The sequence below is a fragment of the Ipomoea nil genome, unplaced genomic scaffold (genome assembly GCF_001879475.1).
Source record: "Ipomoea nil cultivar Tokyo-kokei standard unplaced genomic scaffold, Asagao_1.1 scaffold0302, whole genome shotgun sequence".
NCBI classification, from domain to species: Eukaryota; Viridiplantae; Streptophyta; class Magnoliopsida; order Solanales; family Convolvulaceae; genus Ipomoea; species Ipomoea nil.
Window position 1 is genome coordinate 3,122,508 of NW_017616730.1, and position 18,379 is coordinate 3,140,886.

At 43.4% G+C, this 18,379-nt stretch overlaps 2 protein-coding genes across 2 annotated transcripts; both read right to left on the bottom strand.

Annotated features, from left to right (window-relative positions):
• Window positions 1-1,415: 1,415 nt before the first annotated feature.
• LOC109163043 (cation/H(+) antiporter 24-like) lies at window positions 1,416-4,780 on the bottom strand. The gene is made up of 2 exons (XM_019311767.1): window positions 3,336-4,780; window positions 1,416-3,258 (listed from the first exon to the last, which is right to left on the bottom strand). The coding sequence occupies exons 1-2, from the start codon at window positions 3,744-3,746 to the stop codon at window positions 2,419-2,421; spliced, it is 1,251 nt and encodes a 416-aa protein (XP_019167312.1). The 5' UTR covers window positions 3,747-4,780; the 3' UTR covers window positions 1,416-2,418.
• Window positions 4,781-9,080: 4,300 nt separating this feature from the next.
• On the bottom strand, window positions 9,081-12,416 carry LOC109163009 (cation/H(+) antiporter 24-like). Its single transcript, XM_019311733.1, has 4 exons — window positions 11,974-12,416; window positions 10,708-11,712; window positions 9,290-10,600; window positions 9,081-9,122 (listed from the first exon to the last, which is right to left on the bottom strand). The coding sequence occupies exons 1-3, from the start codon at window positions 12,208-12,210 to the stop codon at window positions 9,446-9,448; spliced, it is 2,397 nt and encodes a 798-aa protein (XP_019167278.1). The 5' UTR covers window positions 12,211-12,416; the 3' UTR covers window positions 9,081-9,122; window positions 9,290-9,445.
• Window positions 12,417-18,379: the final 5,963 nt, after the last annotated feature.

Sequence of the window (18,379 nt, forward strand, 5' to 3'; positions counted from 1 at the left end):
ATAAATCAGATATGAGAATAAGTAAAATAGAAAACATGTGTATGTATCTTGTAGTAAAATAGAAAAATGTGTCTGTATATCGTGTTATGCATTTTTGTACATCATGTTATGCGATTCTGTACATTAAACGTAAGGATTCTGTACCTGAAATTGATTAGTAGTTGTATAACACAAAATATGTTGTGTATCTTATTTTACGAATTTATGTCTTGTATTATAAAATTATGTGCCTATAGGACACACATTATTTACATAAATCAGATTTGAGAATAAGTAAAAATAGAAAATATGTGTATATATCTCGTGTTATGCGTTTTTGTACATCATGTTATGTCATTCTGTACATTAAGCGTAAGGATTGATTCTGTACCTGAAATTGATCAGTAGTTGTATAAGTGTATAACGCAAAACATATTGTGTGTCTTATTTTACGAATTTATGTATTGTGTTATGAAATTATGTGCATATAAGACATAAATTATTTACATAAATCAGATTTGAGAATAAGGAAAATAGAAAATATGTGTATGTATCTCGTGTTATGCGTTTTTGTACATCATGTTATGCAATTCTGTACATTAAACGTAAGGATTATGTACCTAAAACAATTTAAAATGTGCGTTGAAACATGAGAAATGGGAAGTTACGGAGTCTGTTAAAGCTTAAACATCAAACGACGTCGTTTTGACCCAGGATTCACAATGTTATGTGTATTAAAGGGCATTAGCTCCAGTGCGCTACTTACGCATGGTAGTGCGTTGGAAGCCAAATAGTGGGGGGATACGTATGTGACCAAGAATGAAGGTCGCCCGATGTCGTCCATTTGTCAACCATAGTCCTCCAACAATATAAATAGGCATCATTCCCTCCCTCTAAAAGGCACCCACGAATCCTGATACAAAAATTCATTATATACCTTCACTTGACACATTATGTACTTACAATTAACAAGTATGTAAATAAATAACTTAATTGCTGACACATAATATGATAGCTACAGGTACAAAATGTGGCAATTATAGATACATAATCTGACTTGATAATTGTTGACACATAATATGATAGCTACCGGTACAAAAACTATCAACTACAGATACATAATGTGTCAACTATAGATACAGAATCTGAATATTATTTTTGGATCTCCATGGTATAATTTGCCGTGATTATATCCGGTAGGCCCCCAAGATTTATCACCAATAGGCTTGCCATGCAAACTTATCGGTAACATTTTTTATCTTTCTCCTCAACTTTCAAATAATGGATATTGTTAATCATGACTATTGATGGGGAATTGAAGTAAACAATTTTGTAGTGATGGAGATGTAAATGATGACTGTTGTGAGAGAAAAAAAAATTATGTTCATAAGATTATTCAAGTTTCCATTTTAGAAGTAAGAAATATGAAGGAATAGCAAATGGGTGCACCAAATCCTCCTTGTGGTTGGACTAATTAAGTCCTTTTGACTCTCTTCCAAAAAAAAAAAAAAAAGTCCTTTTGACTCTTGAACCAATCTGCTTCCTCTGAACTTTAGCATCAATAAAAATTCCAGATTTTGTCTGTTATCACTATAAATACCCACTCTTTAATTTACAACACAGCACAACAACGTTACAAAAACATTATCTATCCTCAAATATAATGGAGTCTCAGAACAATGTAACACCTCTCTGAATCCATTCTGCAATGGCTTCAATTCTTGGCAAAACTTTTTGTCTGTCATGCTAAACTGTCTTGGCTTCTTTAGCAAATGCAGATGTTTAGCATCAAGAATTTGTTGTTTTTCATTGTAATGGTGCGGCCATGATAATGGGGATGGATGTATACTCTTTAATCCTGAGACCGACACCATACCGCTGCTAAATTCAACCTGGTGGATCCTCCTGTTAGGAACACCATTGATGTGGCTGTTAAGCAAGAGAACCCCAAAAACTTATATGTTTTTTGGTCACGAAAATTTGGAGGCTGGGGAAAAATCCAAAATCCTATATCCTGACCCTAGTAAGCAAGTAAGAGTTTAGCAAGTTGGTTAAATTATAGTAACATTTACCATGCTTAATTAGCTTATTTGGGTAATAATGTTAAGAGAGGTACTAAAGACACCATGCTGGCAATCTCCCAATGAAAGCATTATAAGCGGGTTCGCGGGCTCTTAGAATCTGCTGTTGCACTACCAAAATAGAAGATGTACTGTCTGAATCTGAATTGGCCAAATAATCTCCTATAACACCTAATTCTTGGTTTTTGCTCCAGTCTGATAGTCCTTGTAAAACCATTGGATTTATGCCTTGTTTCCTACCAAGGATCCAGAGATCGAAGTAATCATCTTTCATTGACTGAATTGCAGCGAGGGTTTCCTCCCCATTTTTCACTACTGCCTCCCTATAAACAACTTGGTGGTTGGCTTCATTCTTCACTCAGAACCATGTGACTAGTCCATCATCTAGCTTCTTTTCCATCTCGTTGTCCCCCTGACCGTCGTGTGAGAGGAAGCGGATGACAGTGAGGGATACCTCTGGCTTGGCGGCCATCCTATCAGCACACACAAGAGCCTCGCGAGAATCAGCCCCTCCCAAGAAGAGGAAAGCGAAATGATGCATTGAGCGCCTGTTGGGGAAGTCGATGTTGTGGCTAGCAGCAAAGCCCTTATCCACAAATATGGCAACTGAGCAAGGGGCGTGTGATAATGCACTAGACGCCACAGATTCACCAACTGCTTCAGACTCCACCTCCACCCCTTCTCCAGTGCAGTGAAATGGCAAGATAATCATAGAAGCCTTCATCGAAAGGGCTACCTCACACACATCTTGGTACATGCTTCTCTTTGGGGATATTGATGTGTAAGAATTAATCTTGATGTTCCCCCCGCTGCTTCTACTATCCTGGAAGAGCTTCAATGCATTGTGTATGGGGTAAGATTGGTCAGTCTGCTCCTCCTGATCAACCTGATGATCTATGAAAACAGGCACAGCTCGGTCGACTAGATCAACTAGGTGTATGGCATGAACCGAGAAAGGACTATTCACCGTTGGATTGGAGACTTCAATGAGCTTGATCACCCCTGGTACATCATCCTCATCATATATGCACGTCACAATGTTCAATTCAGCATTTGGCGCAGTGTGCTGAACATTCCTTCGATTGTTCACCCTATAAGGCCTCGTTGGATCATAAAGTACACTGATCAAAGGCGTGGCTGTGCCTGTGACCACCATTGTCATCAGCACCAGCATCGAGTAAAAAGGAGGCGTTATCATCTGTATCCCTCTTGGATTAATACATAACTTTTAATTTGGAGATTTAATTAACAAGTAACGAGTGAGAGAGTACGTACCTTCCTATCCATCCAATGCATATACAGGAAAACTTCGACTTGGCCTCTGAGACTGAGAATGAGGCCGAGAGTGAGACCATCTCTTAGTGGCAAGTTCATGAAACGAGAACCCAACAGAACAGAAAGCAATTTAGTTGTATAACCAACTACACCCATTATGAACATGGGGCGCAAAATGGTCCAATGCCCACTCATGCCAAATATATCTATGAAGGATCCCGCGTATACATATGCCATTGGCATCAGAAGCTCTGTAACAAATGTCTCAGACTTTTCCACAATAGTTGCCACAATAGGGCCCTCAGGAACTGCCAATCCAAACCACAACGGCCCGTTGGCCATGGATAGTCCAAAAAAATCAGATAAAAATGCAATCACCATCACACCTAACAATATGCCAAGCACATACATCTGATCCAACGTTTCCCTTCAGGTGTCGACTTCACTATCCAAACCATGGCCTGTCGAAGGCCTACAAAGATTGCTACCATTAAAACTAAATTCGAAACTAGAAACCACACGCCAGCCGAAACCTTGACATCCATATGTTTGGATGCATCATACGCAGTTAAGAATTGATTCCCAATAATATCGCTGATAATTACCACATTCATTGCCATCCTACCAATCTCTGAGCTAAGGAGATTGAACTCTTTGATGATGGGATAGATAACTGGAAATGTTGTTAATGCAAACTCAGAAGAAATCCCAAGAATGGAAGAAGGTTTTGCAAGCTCCTTTCCCATGGACTTTCTCATAGCTATTGCAACGAAAATATTACACGCCAAAGGAATAACAAGTGTGAAAACCGCTAAGTACCAATGCTTTCTTCCTACCTTTCTTAAAACCATAACATCTGTCTTCACCCCAGCTAGGAAGAAGAAATAAACGGATCCAAGAAGCCCTATATTTCTTACAATATTTTGAGATCTATTTGTTAAAAACTTTGTCCGGAATATCTTGTTATAGAATATTCTGTGTGATTGAGTATCCTATATTTTAGGAAACTAGAATATTAGCATATCATATCAGTCTAGATCAAGCTAGTATTTAAGGGGAGGTTGACTAACCCTAAAGACATACAGAAAGAGGGAGAACTCTCAAGAGGTATTCTTTTTCTCTCCCAGTACTGTAACATGGTATCTGAGCCTACACGATAAAGGGATTTTTTTTTTCGCTCCGCTGCCGTCACCACCCACACAGAAAGGTTCGCCGGCGACCGGCGACCGTAGCTGCAGATTTCGGCGTCGATCTAGGCAGCGCGTGAGGCTCACGCGCCGCCGCAACCAGCCGCCACGCGCCCCACGCGCCGGCGCGTGCGGGCATTCCGGCCACCGGAAAATTTTTCCGTCGCATGTTCCTGGGTCGCCTGAGTCCCTTCTCCTCGGTTCTGGACTTAGTTTGGACCTTCGCCGCTCCGGTTCTAAGGTTAGGTTGTTTCGTACCCCTCCAGGCTCACTTTTAGGCATAAATTCTGGTCTGTTTGGGCTCAAATATTTGTGGGTATGGCTGAGAATAAGTCTGTGGTTGTTACTGATATAGTTCCTGTTAGTTCTAAAATCACGGATTGTAAGATTAATGACTCTAATTACTTGGAATGGATTCATGTCGTTAAACTTTATCTTACTAGTTTGGATAAGAGTGACCACTTGTCCAAACCTTTGGCTGACCAAGATGCTTCTTGGGTTCGAGATGATGCCCGTTTGTTCCTACAAATCCGTAATTCTATTGATGAGGGTGTTGTTGGGTTCATTAGTCATTGTGCCTCTGTTAAGGAGTTAATGGAGTATTTGGAATACTTGTATGCTGAAAGGGGAATGTCACTCGAGTTTATGATGTTTGCAAGTCTTTTTTCCGTACTGAAAAACGTGATTTGTCTCTCCCTGCATACTTTATGGAATTTAAGAAGACTTTTGAGGCACTTAATCAGCTTATGTCATTCACTGCTGACATTAAAGAGCAGCAAAACCAACGTGAACAGTTGGGTGTTCTGAGTTTTTTGGCAGGTCTCCCTTCTGAGTATGACACGGCGAGGTCTGCAATTCTTAGTAGCTCTGCAATCCCTTCTCTTGCTGATGTTTTCCCACGTCTAAGTCGATCGGTGCAATCGCAACCAAATGTGCTTGAGGCTACTATCCCGTCAAACAATGCTCTTGTTGGCCGTCATCCTCGCAGTGGGAATGGTAAAAATTCTCAGGGATACACTTCTGGTGGTATTGTGTGTCATTATTGCCATAAGCCTGGCCACATAAAAAGGGATTGTCGGAGATGGTTGAGGGAACGAGGAAATCCGACTGCTAATGTTGCATCCACCGCCGAGGCGTCTTCCAAGACGGTCACTGTCTCTGCTGATGAGTTTGCTGAGTTCTCTCAGTATCGAGAATCTTTAAAGCGTTCATCCTCCTCTTCAGTCACTGCTATTGCTGACTCAGGTAATGCAACTACGTGCCTTCTCTCATCCTCCTCCAAGTGGGTTATAGACTCGGGTGTCACGGATCATATGACAGGTAACTCTAGTTTGTTTTCGACACTTTCTTCTCGCCCACATAGTTCCCCCGTCACCTTAGCAGATGGTTCTACCTCCCATGTTCTTGGGTCCGGTACCATTACGCCCATCCCCTCGCTCCCCTTGTCTTCTGTCTTGCATCTACCTAACTTTTCGTTCAACTTAATTTCAGTCAGCCAGCTTACCCGTACTTTAAACTGTTCTGTTACGTTTTTCCCTGATTATTGTCTGTTTCAGGATCTTTTGACGAAGAGGGTTATTGGTAAGGGGCGCGAGTCTGGGGGCCTCTACGTTCTTGACACCACGAGGCGAGAGCTTATTGCTTGTTCAGGTGCTGTCACTCCAGTCGAAGCTCATTGTCGTTTGGGGCATCCTTCCCTTCCCTTGTTGAAGAAATTGTGTCCGCAGTTTTCTAGTTTGTCTTCTTTACATTATGAGTCGTGTCAGTTGTCCAAGCACCATCGTGTGCCTTTGAGTCCTAGAGTTTACAAACGAGCGTCTGCTCCTTTTGAGTTAGTACATTCTGATATTTGGGGTCCGTGTTCTGTGACCTCTAAACTTGGTTTTAAGTATTTTGTTACGTTTGTTGATGATTTTTCCCGAATAACATGGTTATATCTAATGAAGTCTCGTTCTGAACTTTTTGAGGTGTTTTGTGGATTCTGTGTTGAAATTGAGACTCAATTTGGTGTTCCTGTCAAAGTTTTACGTAGTGGCAATGCAAAAGAATATTTTTCTTTTCCCTTTGTCTCTTATATGCGTAAGAAGGGTATGTTACATCAGTCCTCTTGTGTTGATACACCTTCCCAAAATGGGGTCGCTGAACGCAAAAATCGGCATCTGCTTGAAACTGCAAGGGCCTTGATGTTTCAAATGGGGGTTCCCAAGCAGTTTTGGAGTGATGCCGTTTCCACAGCCTGTTTCTTGATTAATCGGATGCCCTCTGCAGTCTTGGGTGGGAAAACACCTTTCCATTCTCTGTATCCTTCAAAGCCTATGTTCCATGTTGACCCGCGTATATTTGGCTGCGTGTGCTTTGTTCGAGATGTCCGTCCCCATGTCACCAAGTTAGATCCCAAGTTTTTGAAGTGTGTGTTTCTTGGATATTCCCGTGTGCAGAAAGGGTATCGGTGTTACTCTCCTGAGCTTGGTAGGTACCTTGTTTCCATTGATGTTGCCTTTCATGAGGACGTCCCTTTCTTTCCTTCATCCCCATATGTTGTTCGTAAGGGGGAGGAGGATGATATATTGATGTATACGGTAACGTCGTCTGTTCCTTCCCCTGTTCCTACCCCTCCTGTCTTGCAAGTGTATTCTCGTCGACCTCGACCTGACACACTCGTACCGGCACCGCCTCCCATTCCAGACTCGGTACAGACTCCGTGCCCTGACACCACCTCTATGTCATCAGATCCAGTCTTAATTGATGACCGTCCGATTGCCACCCGGAAAGGTAAACGTACCTGTACTTATCCTATATCCTCTGTTGCATCATATGATTCCCTTGAGTCTATTTCCATTCCTAAGACTGTTAGGGATGCCTTGTCCCATCCTGGGTGGCGAAATGCCATGATTGAGGAGATGAACGCTTTGGATCACAATGGTACTTGGGAGTTGGTCACTATGCCTGCGGGTAAAAGATCTATTGGTTGTAAATGGGTGTTTACTGTCAAAGTTAATTCTGATGGGTCTGTGGCTCGATTGAAGGCTCGTCTTGTGGCTAAGGGATATGCCCAAACTTATGGAGTTGATTATTCTGACACTTTTTCTCCTGTGGCTAAGCTTACTTCTGTCAGGTTACTTATCTCAATGGCTGCCATTCATGATTGGCCTTTGCATCAGCTTGTTATCAAGAACGCCTTTTTGCATGGGGATCTTCATGAAGAGGTGTACATGGAGCAACCTCCTGGGTTTGTTGCTCAGGGGGAGTCTGGGAAAGTATGTCGTCTTCAGCGATCGTTGTACGGGCTGAAACAAAGTCCACGTGCATGGTTTGGAAAATTTAGTCAAGTTGTTGAGAAGTTTGGGATGGTGAAAGGCAAATCGGATCATTCCATGTTCTACAAGTGGTCCAAAACAGGTATCATCTGGTTGGTGGTTTACGTAGATGACATTGTCATTACAAGGAGCGACACCGAAGGGATTTTGTCTCTCAAAGTCTTTTCTTCACAGTCAATTCCAAACGAAAGATTTGGGACCACTAAAGTATTTCCTGGGTATTGAAGTTATGAGGAACAAAACAGGTATATTACTCTCCCAACGAAAATATGTTATTGACTTACTCTCTGAAACAGGAAAACTAGGTACTAAACCATGCAATACTCCCATGATACCGAACTTGCAATTGTCAAAGGAAGGGGAATTGTTTGAAAATCCTGAGAGGTATAGGAGATTGGTTGGGAAGCTAAACTACTTGACCGTAACCCGTCAGATATTGCATACCCAGTTAGCGTTTTGAGTCAGTACATGTCATCTCCAACTATTGATCACTGGGCAGCTGTAGAGCACATCTTGAGTTACTTAAAGGGAGCTCCGGGACACGGAATTTTGTATAAGAATCACGGTTACACTCGGATTGAGTGTTTTACTGATGCGGATTGGGCAGGTTCCAAAGAGGATCGTAGATCAACAACTGGATATTGTGTTTTCTTTGGAGGTAATCTGGTTTCCTGGAAGAGTAAGAAGCAGAATGTAGTCTCTCGTTCGAGTGCAGAGTTTGAATATAGAGCGATGACACAATCAACGAGTGAAGTAATGTGGATACACAACCTTTTGTATGAGTCTGGTTTCAAAGCTCCAATTCCTGCAAAGTTATGGTGTGATAACCAAGCTGCTCTTCATATTGCATCAAACCCGGTGTTCCATGAACGAACTAAGCACATAGAGATTGACTGTCATTTTGTACGTGAGAAGATACAACAAGGGTTAATCTCCACAGGATTTGTGAAGACAGGAGAACAACTTGGGGACTTATTCACGAAGGCCCTTACTGGAACCCGAGTCAGTTATTTGTGTAACAAGTTGGGAATGATCAATGTCTTTGCTCCAACTTGAGGGGGAGTGTTATAGAATATTCTGTGTGATTGAGTATCCTATATTTTAGGAAACTAGAATATTAGCATACCATATCAGTCTAGATCAAGCTAGTATTTAAGGGGAGGTTGACTAACCCTAAAGACATACAGAAAGAGGGAGAACTCTCAAGAGGTATTCTTTTTCTCTCCCAGTACTGTAACAATCTTGATGCGGCTCAGAGCCGATGGCCCTATAATTACACCACCCTAAAAACAGGTACATATATTATATTATGCCTAATTATTTTGAAATATAAATTTTAAATTACAATAATAATACAATTTCTACCTGAAATTCATCAAACTTATTATGCATACAATACAATGTATAGAATCCACAATTTAAAGGGGAGAAAGGAGAGGCCGGAACTTACTAGGATTTCGGCGATGATTCGGGGCTGGCGGAGTGGCCTGAGAAGAAGGCGAAGGACGAGCGTGATCATCATGAACAAAGAAAGCTGTGAATAAAATAGTAACATTTACCATGCTTCTTTGGCTAATAATATATACATGGTAAGAGATGTTTAGTACTAAAGACACCATTGCAATCTCCCAATGAAAGCACTACAAGCGCTTTCGCGGTCTCTTAGAATCTGCTGTTGCATTACCAAAATAGAAGATGTAATGCCTAAATCTGAATTGGCCATATAATCTCCTATAACACCTAATTCATGGTTTTTGCTACAGTCTGTTAGTCCTTGTAAAATCACTGGATTTATGCCATGTTTCCTACCAAGGATCCAGAGATCAAAGTAATCATCTTTCATTGACTGAATTGCAGCGAGGGTTTCCTCCCCATTTTTCACTACTGACTCCCTATAAACAACTTGCCGGTTGGCTTCATTCTTCATCCAGAACCATGTGACTAGTCCATCGTCTAGCTCCTTTTCCATCTCGTTGTCCCCCTCACCGTCGTGTGAGAGGAAGCGGATGACAGTGAGCCATACATCTGGCTTGGCGGCCATCCTATCAGCACACACAAGAGCCTCACGAGAATCAGCCCCTCCCAAGAAGAGGAAAGCGAAATGATGCATTGAGCGCCTAGTGGGGGAGTTGATGTTGTGGCTACCAGCAAAGCCCCTATCCACAAATATGGCAACCGAGCAAGGGGCGTGTGATAATACACTAGCGGCAACAGATTGACCTCCTTCAGACTCCACCACCCCTCCTCCAGTGCATCCGTGAAATGGAAAGATAATCAGAGAAGCCTTCATCATAAGGGCTAACTCACACACATCTCGGTACAAGCTTCTCTTTGGTGATATTGTTGTGTAAGAATTAATCTTGATGTTCTCGCTGCTTCTACTATCCTGGAAGAGCTTCAATGCATTGTGTATGGGGTTAGATTGGTCAGACTGATGCGTCTGATCAACCTGATGATTTATGAAAACAGGCACAGCTCGGGCGACTAGATCGACTAGGTGTATGGCATGAACTGAGAAAGGACTATTCACCGTTGGATTGGAGAGTTCAATGAGCTTGATCAGCCCTGGTACATCACCCTCTTCATATATACACGCCACAATGCTCAAATCAGCATTTGGCGCGGTGTGCTGAACACTCCTTCGATTGTGCACCCTATAAGGCCTCGTTGGATCATAAAGTAAACTGAGCAAAGGCGTGGCTGTGGCTGTGACCACCAGTGTCATCACCACCAGCATCGAGTAAAAAGGAGGCGTTATCAGCTGCATCCACACCCACATCTCTCTTGGAATACATAACTTTGGAGATTTAAGAACGCGAGACAATAAGTAAATAAATGAAGAAGAAAGCAGAGAGACTGAGAGAGTACCTTCACATTCATCCAACGCATATACAGCAAAACTTCCACTTGGCCTCTGAGACTCAGAATGAGGCTGAGAGCCAGACCATCTCTTAGTGGCAAGTTCAAGAAACGAGAACTCAACAGAACAGAAAGCAATTTAGTTGTATAACCAACTAAAGCCATTATGAACATGGGGCGCAAAATGGTCCATTGGCCACTCATGGCAGATATATCTGTGACGGATCCAATGAATGCATATGAGAATGGCATCAGAAGCTCTATAACAATTGTCTCACACTTTTCCACAATAGTTGCCCCTAATGGAGGGCCATCAGGAACTGCCAATCCAAACCACAACGGACCATGGACCATGGATAGTCCACAAAAATCAGATATAAATGCAAACACCAGGACACCTAACAATATGGCAACCACATAAATCTGTTCCACCGGTTTCCCTTCAGGTGTCAGCCTGACTATCCAAACCATGACATGTCGAATGCCTAGAAAGATTGATGCCATTATAACTATCGTCGAAACTATAAACCACACACCAGCCGAAGTCTTGGCCTCCATTTGTTTGGATGCATCAAACGCAATTAAGAATTGAGCCCCAATCACATCGCTGATAACTGCCACACTCAATGCCATCCTACCAATCTCTGAGCTAAGGAGATTGAACTCTTTGATGATGGGATAGATAACTGGAAATGCTGTTAATGCAAACATAGCAGAAAACTCAAAAATGGAAGAAGCTTTCGCAAGCTCCTTTTCCATGGACTTTCTGAAAGCTATTCCAATGAAAATATCACACACAAAAGGAACGAAAACTGTGAAAGCCGCTAAGTACCAATGCTTGCTTCCTACCTTTCTTACAGCCCCAAGATCTGTCTTCACCCCAGATAGGAAGAAGAAATAAACGAATCCAATAAGCCCTACATTTTTTCCAAGAAATTGAACTTTTTCTAGTAAAAATTGTGTTCGGAATGTCTTGCTGCGGCTCAGAACCGTTGGCCCTACAATTAAACCACCCTAAAAATAGATCTCCATAAGTATATTATGCCTATATATATGTAATTATTGAAATATAAATTTTAAATTATAATACAATTTCTACCTCAAATTGGATCAAACAATTAGCACTATATTATTATGCATACAATGTATAGAATCCTCAACTTCCCAATCAAGTTGGCCACATTGATTTGATAACCACCAGCTAGGTTAAGTTCAACTTCTAGCTTGACGTTCTTAGTTTGAATTAAAGGGGAGAAATATGAGAGAGGAACTTACTAGGATTTCGGAGATGATTCGGGGCTGGCGGAGTGGCCTGAGAAGAAGACGAAGGAGTTGCGTGATGATTATGATGAAAGAAGCCTGTGCATAAAATAGGGGCTGGCTGTGTTTTAAAGGGTTATGGCCATAGAAGATGCTGTGGGCGATGTTCTTTCGAGGCAGCCGATGACACATCATGAGTCCTTTCTTCATCAGATCGCTTTCAACCGCCGGTGAGAAGCTCGTGTTCACCATTGCTTGCTCGGAATTGAAGAAGCTAAGCTATGGAGTCCCCTGCTAGCGTAGCTAGGCTGTTGTTCATCATCGACAGGGATTAATTGGAAGAGAGAGAAAACCCTAAACTATAATTTGTAAGGGTTGGACATTTTGACGTGCGCTCCGGAGCGAAATGCTCTGCTTTGCTTTCACCCTGAGCTTCATGGCCGTTCAACTTCCATCATTTCTGTTTCTTCATCAGCTTTTTACATGTTACACTGCTGCCGCGCCACACGCTGTTTACTGTGCTCTCTTTCATCAATGGACCGTTGGATCGAAAACCCATGGCCCCACAATCGCCAATTGTTATACCGTGGAGCCCCACGTCATTTTGAACTGATCGTTTGTTGTTCAGGTCGCGTCACAAAATTTATTTATTTTTTATTGTAAAGCATGTGTATGTATATTGTGTTATGTATTTTTGTACATTATGTTATGTAATTCTGTACATTAAGCATAATGATTCTGTACCTGAAATTGATTTGTAGTTCTATTGTTTTATTTTTCAAATTTATGTCTTATATTATGTAATTATGTATCTATATGACATAAATTATTTATATAAATCAGATATGAGAATAAGTAAAATAGAAAACACGTGTATGTATCTCGTAGTAAAATAGAAAAATGTGTATGTATCTCGTGTTATGCGTTTCTGTACATCATGTTATGTCATTCTGTACATTAAGCGTAAGGATTGATTCTGTACCTAAAATTGATCAGTAGTTGTATAACCAGTGTTGCAAAATTTCCGCCTAGGCACCGATTAATCGGCGCCCAGGCGCTAGGTGCTCCTAGGCCTTGGCGATTTCTCCCCTAGGCGCCCGCCTAGCGCCTAACTTGGTCGACTAGCCCAAATTCGGCCGAGTTAACTCGTCCATTTCGATCGAGTTAGCCGAGTTAACCTGTCCGCCTCGGCCTTGCTAATTTTTTTTTTATGTATATGACATATATATTTATATTTATTTATTTATAATATATATATATATATATATATATATATATATATATATATATATATATATATATATATATAATTAGGTTCTGGTGCGGTTAGGGTGTCCAGGTGTGGTTGTGGAGTTTAATCTGGGTCATTCATCTCGCTTAAATCAACGTCCAGGATTGCCAAAAAAAAAAACGTGGTGGCAATTTTGTAATTTTTGCATCTAGGTCAAAATTAAGGTGAGCGGATCTGTGATTAATGTGCGTGAATTTTGTATATAAGATGCGTGAGGTTTGTGCGTAAGGTGCGTGAGTTTTGTGCTTAATGTGCGTGAGGTTGTGCTTAACGTGAGTAGTTGTTAAAACTTAAAGTGTGGACGTTTGTGCTTAAGTGAGTGAGATTTGTTCTTAATGTGAGTGGAGTTTGTGCTTGTTAGTAATGTTATATTTCCCATTTATTTATTATGTAACATTATAGTTGAAATAGTCCTGTAACTAATAGCTATTGACTAGGTGTAGTTAGATAGGACTCTAATCTGCTTTTGTATCTCCGTATCTTCTCAGAGTTTGAATTAACGATAATCTGTTTCACTCATCTGGTATCAGTAAGCTAGGTGAACCTTTATCCTCTCTCTCTCAAAATATGTCGACTAATTCTAGCGAAAGAACGGTCACCGCCGCTACACCACCACCCTCCACCACCCCAAACACCCTATCTTCGGCTCACCACTTCATATCTATGAAGTTAACCACGAAGAATTTCCTATTCTGGCGCACCCAACTCGTACCGTTCCTCCGTGGACAGGGTCTACTTGGGTTTGTCACCGGCGATACGCCATGCCCGCCGGCGACGCTGGACACCCCGGCTTCCGGAGACGGTGCTTCCGGCACCACCACCACAAGCCCAAATCCAGCGCACGGCGTATGGATACAGCAGGACCAAAGTATCTTGTCTCTGCTTGTATCGTCAATGGCAAACGAGGTACTCTACCTCGCCGTAGGCCGCACGACGTCGCAAGAGGTCTGGTCGTCGATCACGGCGGCGCTTGGTTCCTCCACTCGGGCGAGATGCCTCAATCTCCTGGCGCAATTCCAATCGCTCAGGCAAGGCGACAGCACTCCCGCAGAATATCTCGGCCGCGCGCAATTATTGGTGGAAGATTTAGCGTTGGCCGGCCGGCCAGTCTCACTTGATGAACAAAACCTCTGGGTTTTCCGAGGTCTCCGCCCCGAATTCCGGTCGATGGCGTCCTCCCTCGCGGCATCCGGTGCACCGGTGTCCATTCCTCAACTCTCGGACTATCTCCAGGCCCAAGAGTTCATCTGGGCAGATGAGTTCTCCACTGCCGGAGCTCCCTCCGGGCACACGGCGATGATCGCTGGCCGTGGCTATTCCCAGAATCAGGCCGCAGGTGGAGGTCCGCGTCACGCTGGTTCCGGACAGCAGTGGCGTAGTAGGGGCGGTCGTGGCCGTGGTGGACAAGGCAGAGGCCGTGGTGGTGGCGATCCGAGGTGCCAAATCTGCCGCTCGCATGGACATACAGCGCTTCACTGTTTCAAGCGCTACTCCGGCGCTCCGCAACCGCAAGCCCATGCGGCAGTTCCCGGAGACGAAGCAGCAGTCGTGGCAGACGCATGGTACCCGGACACCGGGGCGTCGTCGCATGCTACGCCCGATCAGACGATGTTGGCGCAATCAGATCCCTACTCCGGCGGTGATGTGCTCCGCGTAGGCAATGGATCAGGTTTGGGTATAACCAGTGTTGGCCATGCATCATTAAACTCTGCGTCTAGAACTCTCAAATTAAATAATATTCTGCATGTCCCCCGTCTTTCAGTTAATCGTTTTGCAATTGATAATGCTGTTTACTTTGAATTTCATCATGATCATTTTGTTGTGAAGGACTGTCACACCAAGGCGGTGCTCCTTAGGGGTCCTACCACGGGGGGTTTGTACAAGCTACCCATGTCTCGGTCACATGTTGCGTTAATAACCGCTCGTGCGCCACCTGATATTTGGCATCGCAGGCTTGGACATCCGCATGAACGTGCCCAAAATCGAGTCTTACAAAAATGCCCGGTCACTCAATCAAAATCAAGTGTGCCGCAATTATGTTCGTCGTGTCAACTCGGGAAATCGTCTCGATTCCCGCTAGATAGGGTTTTCTCTAGTAGCAATAATGTACTCGACTTGCTGTACACTGATATTTGGGGCCCGACACCCGTTGTTTCTGCCGGGGGTTTTAGATATTTCATTGTCTTTGTAGATGACCACACACGTTTTTGCTGGTTTTACCCTTTGCGGTTAAAATCAGACATTTATAAAATCTTCGAGTCTTTCCGTGTCATGGTAGAACGCCAATTCTCGCGTTCTATCAAGTCTATACAGTCCGACCTCGGAGGCGAGTATCGCCGTCTCCACTCCGTCTTTCAGTTCCTTGGCATTGTGCATAGGCTGTCTTGCGCCTATACACATGAGCAAAATGGCCGAGTAGAGCGCCGGAATAGACACATTGTCGAAACCGGGTTAGCCTTACTCGCGCACAGCTCAGTCCCCATCAAACACTGGGATGCCGCGTTTGAAATAGCTTCCTATCTCATAAATTGTTTACCGTCATCTGCACTTAAAAATTTTGTCAGTCCCTATGAGTTTGTCTATAACAAAACTCCACCATACACTTTTCTGCGAGTGTTCGGGTGTAGTTGTTACCCCTATCTGCGGCCCTACAATCGCCATAAGATAGAGTACCGTTCTACACCCTGTGTCTTTTTAGGATATCCTACGTCTTATAGGGGGTACCGATGCATGGACCCAGTAACTGGAAAGACCTTTATTTGCCGCCATGTCAGGTTTGATGAAAGTGTGTTTCCCTATGCTTCAGGTTCACACGAGCAATGTGGGGGTACAGACACTCAGAATGGCGTGCCGTGGGCGTCAAGCCCCATAATCACACAGTCTCAAGTTGAACCGCTTAATGAGTTACCGCTGGCAGCCCAAGAGCCACCGTTAGCAATACAACATGAGCCGGTCACCAGAGTGATACCACGGCGTAGAACCCGGGTTCGGGTCCGACCACCGGCACAACCCCATGTCATGCGACTCCGGCACATGACACGAGGCACAGACGAGCCCTTTCAGGCTCTAACCGCCTCAACCGATCCAACTTGCTATACTCAGGCCGTAGCACACCCACAGTGGAGGGATGCTATGGACCAGGAATTTAATGCACTACTACATAATAATACGTGGTGTCTCACTCCGGCCAAGCCGGGTATGAATGTAGTGGGCTGCAAGTGGGTCTATCGCACCAAACGGAAGGCCGATGGTACCATCGAGCGTTACAAAGCTCGCTTGGTTGCCAAGGGGTTCAATCAAGTCGCTGGTGAGGACTTTTTTGAAACCTACAGTCCAGTGGTTAAACCGACCACGGTTCGCATATTGCTCGCTCTTGCTATATCACAGGGCTAGACTATGCGGCAACTGGATGTCCATAATGTTTTCTTAAATGGGCATCTAGCAGAAACTGTCTATATGCGACAACCACCGGGTTATGAGGATCCCACTCATCCGGATTATGTTTGCCGTTTACAGCGGTCCCTCTATGGTCTTAAACAGGCTCCACGTGCCTGGTTTAAGCGGTTACATGATTTCCTGCTGACTACAGGTTTTGTGGCGTCCAAGACTGACGTCTCCCTTTTTTACTACACACGAGGCACGTCACGGGTTTATCTACTTGTTTATGTAGATGATATCATCATGCTTGGCAACGACTCCGAATTGTTACTTTCTCTACTCAGTCAGCTATCTACTGCTTTTAAAATCCGAGATTTGGGCACTCCCACTTTCTTTATCGGTATTGAAACTGTTCCAGTAAAAGATGGTGTTATACTTTCACAACGCCGTTACATGGCCGACATCCTGACTCGTGCAGGTATGACGGATTGCAAGCCACTATCCACTCCAGCTGCAGTCACACAAGCCATATCTACGGTAACGAGTCTGTATGAGAACCCGACTCAATACCGTCGGTTAGCCGGGGCTCTCCAGTATCTGACTATCACGCGCCCGGACTTGTCTTATGCCGTGAATAGACTCTGCCAGTTCATGCAGGCTCCGACTGATGAGCACTGGGGTTTACTAAAACGGGTCCTACGGTATGTAAAGGGCACGCAAGAATACGGTATTAAGTTGTCTGCATCACCTTTTGCTGACATTCATGCTTACTCAGACTCAGACTGGGCTGGGTGTCCGATCGGTCGCAAATCCACCAGTGGTTACGCCGTGTTTCTTGGGACGAATCTAGTCTCTTAGGTCTCTCGCAAGCAACGTACTGTAGCTAGGTCCTCCACCGAGGCTGAGTACAAGGGGCTAGCCGATGTCGCAGCTGAAGTTACTTGGGTTGTGTTTCTACTTCGGGAACTTGGTCTACATTCTGGGAATCCAGCGACTTTATGGTGTGACAATTTTGGCGCCACTTATATGTGCGCTAATCCAGTGTTTCATGCTCGGACTAAGCATGTAGAGATTGACTATCACTTCGTACGGGATAAGGTAGCATCTGGGGATTTCCTGGTTAATTTTATCTCCACCAAAGATCAGTTAGCTGACGTCTTCACCAAACCGCTTCCATCAGCTCGCTTTGCTACGCTACGAGACAAGCTTAGTGTTGTGTCTACACCACCTTCAGCTTGAGGGGGAGTGTTAGTAATGTTATATTTCCCATTTATTTATTATGTAACATTATAGTTGAAATAGTCCTGTAACTAATAGCTATTGACTAGGTGTAGTTAGAAAGGACTCTAATCTGCTTTTGTATCTCCGTATCTTCTCAGAGTTTGAATTAACGATAATCTGTTTGACTCATCGTGCTTAATGTGCGTAGGGTTTGTGCTTAATATGTGTGAGGTTAGTGATTAATGTTAGTAATTGTTGAAACTTAAGGTCTGTGAGTTAATACTTAAAGTGCGTGGGGTTTGTACTTAATGTGCGTGAGGTTGTGCTTAATGTGTGTGGGTTTTGTACTTAATGTGCATGAGTTTGTGCTTAATGTCAGTAGTTGTTTAAACTTAAAGTCTGTCAGTTAATATTTAAAGTGCGTGGGTTTTGTGCTTAATGTGCGTGAGATTGTGCTTAATGTGTGTGAGTTTTGTACTTAATGTGTGTGAGTTTGTGCTTAAGATCTAACACTTAAGGTGCGTGTTTCTA